Source organism: Lampetra fluviatilis, chromosome 3, assembly GCF_964198595.1.
Source record: "Lampetra fluviatilis chromosome 3, kcLamFluv1.1, whole genome shotgun sequence".
In the NCBI taxonomy this organism is placed as follows: Eukaryota; Metazoa; Chordata; class Hyperoartia; order Petromyzontiformes; family Petromyzontidae; genus Lampetra; species Lampetra fluviatilis.
The window spans coordinates 3,207,858-3,221,495 of NC_136277.1; the positions used below are offsets into that span (position 1 = coordinate 3,207,858).

Sequence of the window (13,638 nt, forward strand, 5' to 3'; positions counted from 1 at the left end):
TTATTTGTTCATGAAAATTGTTTTTCTTCCATTTGATTCTTTTCATGTTTATATTGAGACCACTTTCCAGCCTTCTTTGTCATGCGATTTAATAATTTCCTGTAAATGATTAACCATTGGTTGTTATAACGACGAATATCACCAGTGACTCTGTGAAGGTCAATAATTTCACTTTTTATCTTTACGCCATTATTGTTAGAACGTATCGTCAAGTGTCACTGCAAATAACCTTGGTGAGAGAGTATCTGCTTCCTGGACTCCTCATCTGATTTGTATTTTGTCTTCCCACACTGGCATAAGTAGTAGCAATTCATTTGTTGTATTGACAATAGTTTAATAGTTGTTATGAATATAATGATTTGTTAAAGAAGCCCCAGTGCATGTTGTTGTAATATAAGACGAATTAATATGTAAATTTATATCTATTGTGGATCAAGATTATTAATGACAACATCCGGAAAGGCAGAGATATCACAATACCAAGTTCAGTAGTAATTGGAGCACATACCTAGGTTGTACCAGACGTCCATCTCGCCACTCAGCGTCCGCACCTCGATGATTGTTTGACCAAGAAAGTCGTCCGACTCCCTCTTGAGGCGCTGTTTCACGCGAGACTTAATATCGTCGTCCTCATCCCACACACGCACCTTGATCCGATCAGATGAGTTGTGGCACTCACTGCAATGGGTGGTGGGAAATGTGGTAGACATAGAGGTAACATATCTATGCACTAACATGTCTCCTAAATATAAGGGAATGCATCAGCAGATACTTGTCATTAACACCAAATAATAGAACATGATATAAAATGATATATAGAGTGGAAATCCTCTTGTCTGTGACAATTATGGGGGACACTTTTTGCTTATTATTCATGAAATTAACTCCTCCAAACCCGCGACACCTGGAGATAAACGTGAATAATCAGATGAATTTGCCCCCATCTCCATGAAAACTGGTATATATTTTTTAAGTTGATCAATGACTTTTTTTATTTAACATAAGAACAGTTTTCATATAACAAAAACCTCAAATTGATATCCTGCTCAAATGAGCATTGAGGCAGTGCTACGGCCCTCAGCCAGTGTTAAAAATTCCACATTCCTATGGTGAGGGCACTTGCTAGGTTATATTAGGTGTCTACCAGTGCCAAAGTGAAATTAAAAAAAAATAACCCGTAAAAACAAAGTTTTTCACTATATATCCTTTATATGCGTGGCGGCTAGAGTCCTCTCGTCCTCTGGCTTGAGATGGCTGCCACCTATGGGTCAGATGATTGCCTGCCACCATTAAGCAATTGGTAATTAAATATTTTTTTTTCCTAAAAAGTGTAAAAATTTTGAAAAAAAATTTCACGAAAATTAATTGTCACACAACGAGTCTGTGTGCAAAATGTCAGCTCGATTGGATCACGGGAAGTGGGTTAAAAAACGACCGAAAGATTTGCATGGTCGTAAGCGCGCAAGCAAGCAAGTGAACTTAATATAAAGGATTTAAAAAGAAGACTTTGCGTCGTATAATGTGATAACAAAAATCTAATATTTTAAAATAAAGTCTAATTCATTATATTGTATCGTTAGTGATAATTATTTTCATGTTTGTTCCTCTGGAATCATAATGTACCGTGGAATATGAAGATTTTTAAAGTTGAAAAGGGTCATTACATCAAGAAGAAGTTAGCTTTCAATGAGAACCAACAATACATGATAGACTTTGATTGCATAACATATTGAGGTACAGAGTATATATATGAAACCTGCGACTGAATTTTGTGGTTATCAATATCAGAACCAAAACATTTAGAAAAAAAGCATTCTCTAAATAGTATATATGTTGAACTTCTTTTGCACCGTACGTAGCCAACCATGCTAATCGGAGATGCGGATATTGTGGTTATTAGGTGCACATGTTATCATATTTGCTGCAATGAACATTCACGTAGATTCAAACACAGCTAAACAACCTCTTAAAATAAATGATTTAATTTCAGAATCATAGCTTACAAGTGAAATTTCTCTTCCCAGACCGGGTTGAGATTATTGTAAATGGTCTTGGTTCTCTTCTTGGTCTTTCCCACTTGAACAGTGACATACGGGTCACTGGCCCCTGTCTTGTCCTTGGCTTGCAATCCTTGAGCACTGTGAACTGCGAATACAAAGAATACACGTTTTATCGTTACACAACGTGGTACACTTCTGAGTAAATGCCTTAGTTAACACGTTGAGCAATATTTCAAAACTACCTAAATTATTTACATTTCAAGGTATCTCCTACGTGTCATCTTCTTACCAGAAAATATTATTTACCAGTGTCTCAATTGGGGTCATAAATATTTCCCATTTTCATGCATTTCATATAAACATCACAAGAACAACAAAGTCATTGCAATGGATCCATGACAGTTGTGTTGGAGTTTTTTTTTAACTGTTCCCCTAATCTGCAATATGTACTTGCTTGTGTTCAAGTGAAATCCCACCATGGTAAATTAGACCCCCATATACAAAAAAATATGACATTATAATAATTTAGCAGTATATATTGCGTATTAGTTATAACCTGCACACAGGCAATCTGAAAGCAAGGAAGAAGTGGAAGAGCTCTAAAGGCCTTTCTTTGTCTCCCATGCGTCTGTCTACGAGGAAAATTAATTCAAATAAAATAGTAGAGCCTACAATTAAACTAAATTCTCACATGAGATGCCATGCTTCTTGATTATGTAACATTTTCTCAGGGTTAATTTAGTTGCGATAAATGTATCAAAGTGTTTATTCAGTTGTATTTTAGTCAACAATGACCGAGTAGATAAAAGTCATCGAACATGACGATGACTAAGATTACCAACTCACGCCAGAGTGACGACGTCCAGATGGAATTAACTCGTCTCAGTGAAATCACAGACTAAGATAACCGAATAACATTATTGGAGATTTCAGCACAGGGGAAAACCAAAGATACGTATGTAAAAATATAAACTGAGTTCACCTGTTTGTCCGACCTGATAATAGTGGGGTGGAGGGGCGAGAGAATTGTGTGTCCCGCACATTTACATTTAATATCCTTAAAGCGGAATATATTCCACTCCTTTTATGAACGAGACTAAGAGAATGAGAAAAAGTAATAAAAACTCAAGACTTCACAAAAATTCCATAGACCATGGCTAAAATAAAACAACTCAGATGATATTAACACTGCATTAGTGTTATGATACCACGGATCTCTTTCATCTGCAGTCTGTAAGGGACTGTAGTGGCATTCACCTCAATGACAGCGAGGGAATGAGGTGAGTGAGCCCCCATGCACCTGTTAATAACTACTGCGTGAATTTGAATGAATAATTGCAGTATTATAGGTGTGAAAAAGTGATTTCATCTGTGCATACATTTAACAGAAGTTAGCGGTGATAAATCTAATGCAGGCACAATATAATTGCATGCGCACATGGCATCTGTATTATAAATCTTTAGGACCATATTTTCTATTAAACAAAAATTTTCTTGACTTTTGTTTGGTGTTTTTTTACATTTTCGGTTGACATGATGCCTATTGGCATACTTGAGAACCTGATTTAATCACGGGTGGCTGAAACATGTGTGCGTCTTTAGTGTTGTTAATTATCATCTGAATTTGACTGGATTCATGACTGGACTGAATTTCTTATTAGCTGTAGGAGACTGAAATTAGCTGTAGAAGAATTAATTTCCTATTAGGCTGGAGGAGTTATGAGCACATGCATTATTAATACAGAATGGGCAGCATATATGTCATATTACCAGTTGTAATAATTTTATATGAATTATACAGTAATTTTAATAGGTATATACTGCACTACTCTGAGGTAGCCAAAAACTGTAACCATGTCCCTTATACAGTGAGGGGAAAAAAGTATTTGATCCCCTGCTGATTTTGTACGTTTGCCCACTGACAAAGAAATTATCAGTCTATAATTCTAATGGTAGGTTAATTTGAACAGTGAGAGACAGAATAACAACAAAAAATTCCAGAAAAACGCATGTCAAAAATTGTATAAATTGATTTGCATTTTAATGAAGGAAATAAGTATTTGACCCCTCTGCAAAACATGACTTAGTACTTGGTAGCAAAACCCTTGTTGGCAATAACAGAGGTCAGACGTTTCTTGTAGTTGGCCACCAGGTTTGCACACATCTCAGGAGGGATTTTGTCCCACTCCTCTTTGTAGATCTTCTCCAAGTCATTAAGGTTTCGAGGCTGACGTTCGGCAACTCGAACCTTCAGCTCCCTCCACAGATTTTCTATGGGATTAAGGTCTGGGGACTGGCTAGGCCACTCCAGGACCTTAATGTGCTTCTTCTTGAGCCACTCCTTTGTTGCCTTGGCCGTGTGTTTTGGGTCATTGTCATGCTGGAATACCCATCCACGACCCATTTTCAATGCCCTGGCTGAGGGAAGGAGGTTCTCACCCAAGATGTGACGGTACATGGCCCCGTCCATCGTCCCTTTGATGCAGTGACGTTGTCCTGTCCCCTTAGCAGAAAAACACTCCCAAAGCATAATGTTTCCACCTCCATGTTTGACGGTGGGGATGGTGTTCTTGGGGTCATAGGCAGCATTCCTCCTCCTCCAAACACGGCGAGTTGAGTTGATGCCAAAGAGCTCCATTTTGGTCTCATTTTACCACAACACTTTCACCCAGTTTTCCTCTGAATCATTCAGATGTTCATTGTCAAACTTCAGACGGGCATGTATATGTGTTTTCTTGAGCAGGGGGACCTTGTGGGCGCTGCAGGATTTCAGTCCTTCACGGCGTAGTGTGTTACCAACTGTTTTCTTGGTGACTATGGTCCCAGCTGCCTTGAGATCATTGACAAGATCCTCCCGTGTAGTTCTGGGCTGATTCCTCACCGTTCTCATGATCATTGCAACTCCACGAGGTGAGATCTTGCATGGAGCCCCAGGCCGAGGGAGACTGACAGTTCATTTGTGTTTCTTCCATTTGCGAATAATCACACCAACTGTTGTCACCTTCTCAGCAAGCTACTTGGCGATGGTCTTGTAGCCCATTCCAGCCTTGTGTAGGTCTACAATCTTGTCCCTGACATTCTTGGAGAGCTCTTTGGTCTTGGCCATGGTGGGGAGTTTGGAATCTGATTGATTGATTGCTTCTGTGAACAGGTGTCTTTTATACAGGTAACAAGCTGAGATTAGGAGCACTCCCTTTAAGAGTGTGCTCCGAATCTCATCTCGTTATCTGTATAAAAGACACCTGGAAGCCAGAAATCTTTCTGATTGAGAGGGGGTCAAATACTTATTTCCCTCATTAAAATGCAAATCAATTTATAACATTTTTGACATGCGTTTTTCTGGATTTTGTTGTTGTTATTCTGTCTCTCACTGTTCAAATAAACCTACCATTAAAATTATAGACTGGTCATATCTTTGTCAGTAGGCAAACGTACAAAATCAGCAGGGGATCAAATACTTTTTTCCCTCACTGTATATAAACAAGAGGAAACTCAATGGTATGAAGAATTCTCCAACAATTTAAATGTTGTTAACTATGGCTATCAAAAATATAAAAGTACTTAGTTTGATACAGAATCTTCAACATTTAAAAAGGCTAGATGTGAAATACTGTAGTTTATGAAAATGTTGAATATTGACTTTAAGCTTTCGTGACTGCAAGAATTCATATTCTTTGGGTCTTTCGGTAAAGTCACGTTGAATATGCCTATCGGTTCATAAACATTATCAACCATGATCTTAAAATCTGTACCATTGCAGGATGCCCAAAAAATAGATCGTAATGGCTAAACTGGGCCCTTCCTGCTAAGATAAATAAAATCTTTTTCTTTTTTAAATCTCCGCTGGTGGATGATGGCCTCCAAAATCCATTGCCACCCCTCATGGGCCTGCGATACACCAAATCACCTACCACCTGCACAAGAGCTAATCTCATTGCTCCATCTCCACAGTGAATGCATTCTTGGGCATGTTACCTCCATTGGCTGCCACTCCATTGCTATTCTCTCCTACTGACCATCATCCCTTCTCATGATGTGTCCTGCCCAAGCCAACTTACTTTTTTTCATCATCATCAACCATGGGTCAAATCCACTTCTGGATAAAGGCTTGCCCAAGCTGCTATCAACTCTCATGATCGTGAAATGTAATACGCTACCTAGCTCCAGCATGTGAGCGGATTTCATCAGTCCATTTCCATCCTCTCAAGCACGTTCCATTCCTTGGCTGCCAATCCATTATTATATTTCTTGACCCATCGACCATCATCAGTTTCAATGATATTTCCTACCCACGCCAACTTTTATTTACAGAAAAGTTTTTTTTACATCTGTATGTCCTATAATACATGTTTTCCTCTTTATGTCTCTCAATCTAATCGCAAAGATCAATTTCTCTAGCTTTTTTGCACTTTTTAGCTTTTGTTTTATATCTTCTTCATTCGTGTCAATGTTTCTGATCCATATGTCACAGCAGGTAATACATACACACTGATTACAAAAAAAATTGTCGACACATTGACATATTGATTCGAAATATCAAGTCCAGTTTTCCAGTGGCTCCAAACCAACTATTATCTGCTCTTCTATTTTACGATTTGATCTCAGTCCACCTCAGTAACTGCCCCAGATACTCACCATTGATTGTGATCTTGGCTGACCATTTGGAGGTGCCTTCCAGCACCATTTGCTTGACAGACTTCATGTGTGAGTTCTGATCACTTGGGGTGACTGCAAACACATCTCGGATGAGATCAAATATTTCAGGCTTGTTGCGTTCTCGCACTTTCATGCGGTCTTTCATAGCTGTGATGATAGTCTGTGTCTTATCCTCTGCACCATGCTTGGAGCTCTTTTCAGCTGCACCTGAAAATGGGGAAAAAAGTAGCATTATATATGAATACATGAGTGTGGAATATTAACACATACAGAAAAGCATCGTATCCCCCCCTGACTTGGAATAGTTCTCAAATGAGATTTATTGAACATCTTGGTAAACATTTGCATCCTTATATTTGTGGCCAAAGCACAGATAAATTGTCAAGCTTTCAAGGAAGTATATATGTTTTTGTGATGTGAGCCATGTTTTTGTTGTTGTTGATAACTTGTATACAAACTCTCTCTTAACTTTTACACGAGGCTGCATCTATCCTGTTTGCCATGCCCAAAGCACACATATGGACAAGGAATAGCTATGTGTTACTAAAACCGCAGTATATAAATGTACTGTAGGGACCATGACAGCCCTGGACCATGACACCACCACAGACCTAATGAAATATGGTCTACATCTCCCCATCCGGCCTTGGCTCCTGACCTTATACGCCACCTGAATGCACTCCTTCACCAACAAATACAGCAAGCTGCTGCTGAGATGCCAAATAAATTACGTTTCTCAAGCCAAATCGCACAAAAATTTGATCTGACTTCACACTCAGCTTATTTCCACCATAAGTAAAATAAGAATGCCTGAACTGACTTCCTCTTCCAATTGATTTAGAGCAGAGAGACATCCCTTATTGATTAACTTAACATTATAACATAACCTTTGGCACAAAGTAACGTTAACACAATGTGTTTCTTCAGAAGAGTAAAGGGAGTCTCATCATCAAGGCCTGCATTCCAATAACTTTCTAGGCCTATGTAATGGCCACTCAGAATATTGGCAGCAGCTTACATTAGCAGGTTGCAATTGGCTTGAAGGGGGGTCCACACAAGGCATGAAATACAAATGCTAATTCCAGGGGGTCACCTCCAAACAAATAAGGGACCTCTCCTTCTTCAGTGCCCTAAAGAGCCTCACTACAATTACGGTGGACTGAAGGAGACCCCTTGGATCTAATTATGAATGCATGATACTGCCGATACACTGACTGTAAGGAGACATATCAACTCTACAATAAATTAAACCATCAATGAAACGTCAAACAAATTTGTATTTAGTCATATTTCTAACACACCAGCATACAAAGCCTTTCCAGAGAATTGTCAGATGTTGGGTCTCCTGCATGTTAACATTGATTCCTGCATTTCTTGGTACAATCCTGGGTATTTGAACATTGACCTATTTGTCAAATTTAGAGCGTGAACCCATTGGCGATAGACTCCCATCTGGCAGAATAGATATTGGCCTTAATAGGAGAGGCCATGGGTTAGCTCTCAGAAGGGCCAAGAAGTCTGAGAATCGGTACCTTGTGACCCAATTGGGGGCAATGGCAGTTGCTATTGCCCCTTTCTGGTGTACCTTCTCTATTTAACTTGGGGATCAGTATAACAATGTCAAACAAAACACTCAAACACCTTGGTCATGAGGAAGTCATCGTGTTTACAGTAGAAATTAGATTTCAAACGAAACCAATCAAGACATGGCTCACTGATAATGGAAGAGATCTGGACAAAATAACTTTGAATGCAAAGTCTATTTTCTGCGGTCTATGCTTCCTTGGCTGAGAAAATCTGCTGTGGAATGGTTAAGTCCAACCAGGTGTTAGGCCAGAAGAACAAAACGGTGACTCAGTGGTGGCCAATGACTCAAACGTTGGTGTGGTGGTGCTGGCGCCACGGAGTAATGCTAATGACCATCAATCATACAGAATTGTGCATCATCATAATCATCGTCATTACTACCCTCACCACCACCACCATCACTATCTTCACCACTACTATGATCGTCATCCATCACTAATACTCATTACCACTCCCATCATCGGTGCTATCCTGACCACCACCTATAAACTCACCACCACCACCACAAATACACTCATCACCATTAATATACTCACCACCACTAATATCACCATTAATTATTTCCTCACTAGGGTCTGGAGATTAGGATGCCAATGGCCACAAAACAGCCCCCAGTCATTGCCTATGGGGCACTACTTCCACTGCCCCCAAGGCTCCCTCTGCGTGAAGTGTGTGGGGGCATGGGAGTGGATTGAATGAGGCAATGAGATGCTGAACTACCCACTAAGGAACCGGTTCGAAATGAATAATCTTAAGAGAATAACTTAAATTTCGATTTAAAGCTTTCGTGACTGCAGGGATTCATCTTCTTGGTTCTTTCGGTAAAGTCACGTAGAAGGGAAGTAATAAAATAATAAAAATAAAACATAATAAAATAATTCCCACGACGTTTCGGCCACAACGCAAGCAGCCGTCCTCAGGTGAAACCAGGTCTGTCGAGGCGACAGCGTCTGAATAGAATAACTTAAATTAGCCACTTTAGTTACGCTTTATTTACAACTACAGTATTTGGGTTATTTTAAACATATTTTTTCAATTAATGTTTTAGGTGTGGCATCATCCCAATACCCCAAACAGACCAAGTGTCCCTGTTGTCACTCTGCTAGGTAAGCAAGTTAAAATATTCCCTCATTTTGATGCAAACATCTCACAGTTTTTTTAATGTTCTTAAAAAATTTCAGTAAAATAATCTACACCACACTCGTCTTCAGGTGACGGTCGCTTGCGTTGCGATCGAAACGTCGTAATCGATTACCGTATGTTCCCGCATATAACCCGCGGGGTATACCACTTTTTACAAACAAAACAAGACCCTGCGGGGTATATGGAGGTGCGGGCTATCCGACAAATATTTGACACGTGTGACATGGCATAACTCGTAAAAAATTTTCATAGTAGGACTATCCACTATGCAACACTTACCTTTGACTAAAGCACTGCTGAGTAAACCACTCACACTAAAATTGCACATGTTATCACGTTTTAAATGAATTGTTTATACAATTAAACGACAATGTTTTAAGTGCGCGCACTGTTTACCGGCGACGGGAGAGCTGGGGTAGAGAGGTGGGGGGTTGGGGGGTGGGGCAGCTGGGGGGGTGGGAGGGAGAGGTGGGGGGGTGGGAGGGAGAGGTGGGGGGGAGAGGTGGGGGGGTGGGAGGGAGAGGTGGGGGGGAGATGTGGGGGGGTGGGAGGGAGAGGTGGGGGGGGGGAGAGGTGGGGGGTGGGAGGGAGAGGTGGGGGGGAGAGGTGGGGGGGGGGGTGGGAAGGAGAGGTGGGGGGTGGGGGCGAGGCGACGGCGTTACCGTAGTGCCGCTATTATCTGCGCAGTGCGCAATCTACCGGAGTGTGCAGACGACTTACAGAATCTTGGTGAGTACAGTACAATATGATACGTTCCGATACGTTCAATGCATGTATGATACGTAGCTTTAGCGATTTCATTTTAAGGTTACCACGATACGATACGTTCAATGCATGTTAAAAGTTTCTATAGCAGATAGGATTGTTTCCTGAAAAAACTTTTTTTTATTAAATTGCAGTTCAGGTAGGCTAAGAATTTACCTTGTTTTTTTCTACTTTACATTTTACTGTGCAATACAGTATTGTAATTAATAAATACATACAGTATATAGTTTATACAGTATGCTACTGTACATTTCTCTGTTTTGCTAAATTACCACCATTCTTTAAGACTCCTGGGTAGGTTATACCATCTTCGACTTACGATATTTTCGACTTAGGATGATGGGGTCGTCGTAACGCATCTCCATCGTAAGTAAAGTACCTGTCCTCACTTATCTACCAGTTATGTGTTACTTATTTATTGGATATTTACTTGTGTTACTTATTTTCTGTTTTAAGTTCACTCGTTTCCGGTTAGTTTGTTTTCTTTGTGCACATTATGATTTTAACGTTAACAATTGATAGTGGAATGTATTATAAATGTAAACGTCGTATTAATATGATGGAATTAAGCTGCGGTAACGACGTTAAATATATGAATGCATGCGGGGTATATGGAGGTGTGGGCTTTCTGATTTTTTTTACACAAAACGCTATTTTTGCGGGGTATATGCATCTGTGGGCTATATGCGTGAACATACCTACGTGACTTTACCGAAAGAACCAAAGAGTACGAATTCCTGCAGTCACGAAAGCTTCAAATCAAGAATGTACACCACGTTGTATTGGACCAATAGATGCGGTTTCACGGGACTGTGTGGAGATTGTGGCGAAGCACTCACGCTGAAGGCAGTCGGCATTGAGCAGGTCTTGGCACTTCTCATGGCACTTGACGCCGCACTCGGTGCAGCGCATGCCCTGGCGCGCTATCCCCCACAGCAGCCCCTCGCACTCGTAGCAGTAGGTGGGCGCGGTGGCTGTCCACACCTCGAAGCGGTGAGGGATGGTGCACGAGATTGGGTAGATGAGTGCCTGCAGTGTCTTCTTGTACACGTGCATTTTCTGGAATGAAAACGCGGGGAAAGATCGCCATTGCGCATCGCTGAGGATGTGATTAAATGTCGTGATGTTGAACAAAATTGTTCAGAAGACCACCAACCGAGTTCAGTTGACAGGGCATAAAGGTGTACATTAAAATGTAATATAAAATTACAATCTAAAACATGGTACAGGATTGAGCAAATATAAGAGGTTCATGAAGAGAAATAACGAGATTGAGCTCTCTTAAATCGAGTCACCATCAGATCTAATAAAACCAAACAAAACAGAACTATTTACCACACGATGCACACAACAGAAATGCCATGTAAACTAGATTAGTTCCAATAGATTAATTAAGATTAGAACATCAAGTTTGAAGTGGAAAATAGTATCCCTCAGAGAGAACAAGACGGCAAGACAGAAGCATACACATCAATGGAGAACCATCTATAGTGATAAACAAACTCAGGGGAAATTGCATTTTGTACAATGAGCACAACATGCTTTGTTGCAAGATGTATGCTTTATTGCCAGAAGCTGCAATTAAAATAAATGTGCACACAAAAACCAATTATTTACTAACACTGTCCTATCCCATCATTGAAATGCAGTACAGTATAACAAAAGCACAATAAATATTGTACATTGTCCTCATTCATATTTGGAGAATGTTTCAGCAACCTGAAGAACTGATTAACCAGATTTCCACCTGTATGCCAACATTTTAATGGTTGTCGAGCAGAAAAACAATACAGCTTTCAGAATTTATATCACTACATATAGTAAAAACATTAGTCTTACAGATATTTTCAGACACTTAACAGCATATATAATTGTTTAAATTACCAGTATTTATTGTACCTTTTTACTAGACACAGACAAAGATCCCCCATATAGCCTTGACAGACTGTAGGGGCAAGTGCTGTTAGCAAGCACCAATGAAGGCCGGCACACACATGAGGGGGTGGGGGGCCAACACCATGCCCAGCCGCCTTTGTCTCCATAGTGGCAATGTTTAGACAACACGCCAGGTACTTATTTGAAGCTGAGTCGACCTACGGGAGGCCCAGGACCAATAAGTGGTATTGGCCGTGAGCTGGAATCGAACTCAGGCCGCAGCGTGCTAACCACTACACTACCACTCCCCACACCCACACAACAACAACCACTGTTCACCACTAATGGTGGTGATGTCACCACGGCGCCTGTGCCAGGCCAGGTGCACTCTAAGGTCATGCGAAGTGTTGAAGGCTCTCTGACGGGATGTCACAGGACAGACCTAGGTGCCATGGGTTGACTAAGTGAGATCACTGGCAGATGTACCAACTGTGCTCCCCACTGCCAAATTTCTGTATTTTAGACACCCGGCGCTCTGCTCACTGTTGTGAGCACTGCTCCTCTGCCTCCGTTGTTACTAGAGGGCGACTGCCTCCAACTCCCCAACAGCATCCTTCATGAACCTGCTCCACAGAGGCCGATCGTGACACTGCTGATACCAGGCAGCAGCAAGTCCAATAAGCTCCATATTCTTCTGTACCACGTCACTCCATCTCTTCTTGAGTCTGTGCCGTCCTTGTTTATCCCCATTTATCCGGCCGAATAGAATCTGTTTGGGCATGTGGTGGCTGGGCATGCAAGCTACACGACCCGGCCAACGCAGCCTCGCTTGCCAGCAGAGCTCACTGATGGGACTGTGTTCAGATCTTTCAAGGATCTGTGAGCTCCTCACACAATTCAGTCTGATGAAACCCAGGATGGATCGTAGGCAGGCTAACCTGAAGGTTTCAAACTGCTGCAGATGTTCCTTTAGAGGGCCACACGTTTTGCAAGTATAGAGAAGGGAGGGTATAACTATGGCCGAGAAGACTCGGATATTTGTATGGAGCGACAGGCCAAGTAGCTTGCACAAACCGTTCCGCAGCTGCTGAAAATATAATGCCGCTGAAATGATTCAGAGCGAGACCTCGGCTGGCAACCCGGAGCTGGTCATAAGCACGCTGCCCAGGTACAGAATCTCTCTCCACCACTCTCTCCACAACTGCCCCATCACCCACATCACTAATGGAAAGTTGAGGGAAGGGAGTATTTGAAGACGTAAAATACCCAGGCGAGTGCTTTGTGGGTTGTGGGGCTGTTGGTAAGGCCTTATCTCTGAGTAATATACTCCAGATTTAGCAGTAGTGTCTCCAACTTATTCTCAAAGTGGGCAGCAATCACCAGATCATAAGCATACATAATATGTTTGACCAATAAAGAGCCATCTCTTGACCGCACCCGGGCATCGATCCACCTCCCATTGTATCAATACCAGATGGAAATTAGACCGGTACATCCATGGAAAGACTCTTGAACTACGTGGTCAAAGAAGATGTTAAATCATTTAGGGGGCAGAGGACATCCCTGTCGCACCCCAAGCTGAACAGAAAATAGCTCCAATACCCGGCCACGC

General features: G+C 41.3%; 1 protein-coding gene across 8 annotated transcripts in view; it reads right to left on the reverse strand.

Moving 5' to 3' along the window:
• Window positions 1–13,638, reverse strand: part of LOC144951455 (protein unc-13 homolog B-like) — a 250,122-nt gene that overhangs the window by 114,943 nt on the left and 121,541 nt on the right. For all 8 annotated transcript variants that reach the window (XM_078881764.1, XM_078881780.1, XM_078881772.1 and 5 more), the window contains 4 exons: window positions 10,991–11,210; window positions 6,636–6,863; window positions 2,004–2,145; window positions 509–678 (listed from right to left, as the gene is read on the reverse strand). In XM_078881764.1, the coding sequence (XP_078737890.1) occupies window positions 509–678; window positions 2,004–2,145; window positions 6,636–6,863; window positions 10,991–11,210 (760 nt within the window). The remainder of the gene's footprint in view (window positions 1–508; window positions 679–2,003; window positions 2,146–6,635; window positions 6,864–10,990; window positions 11,211–13,638) is intronic.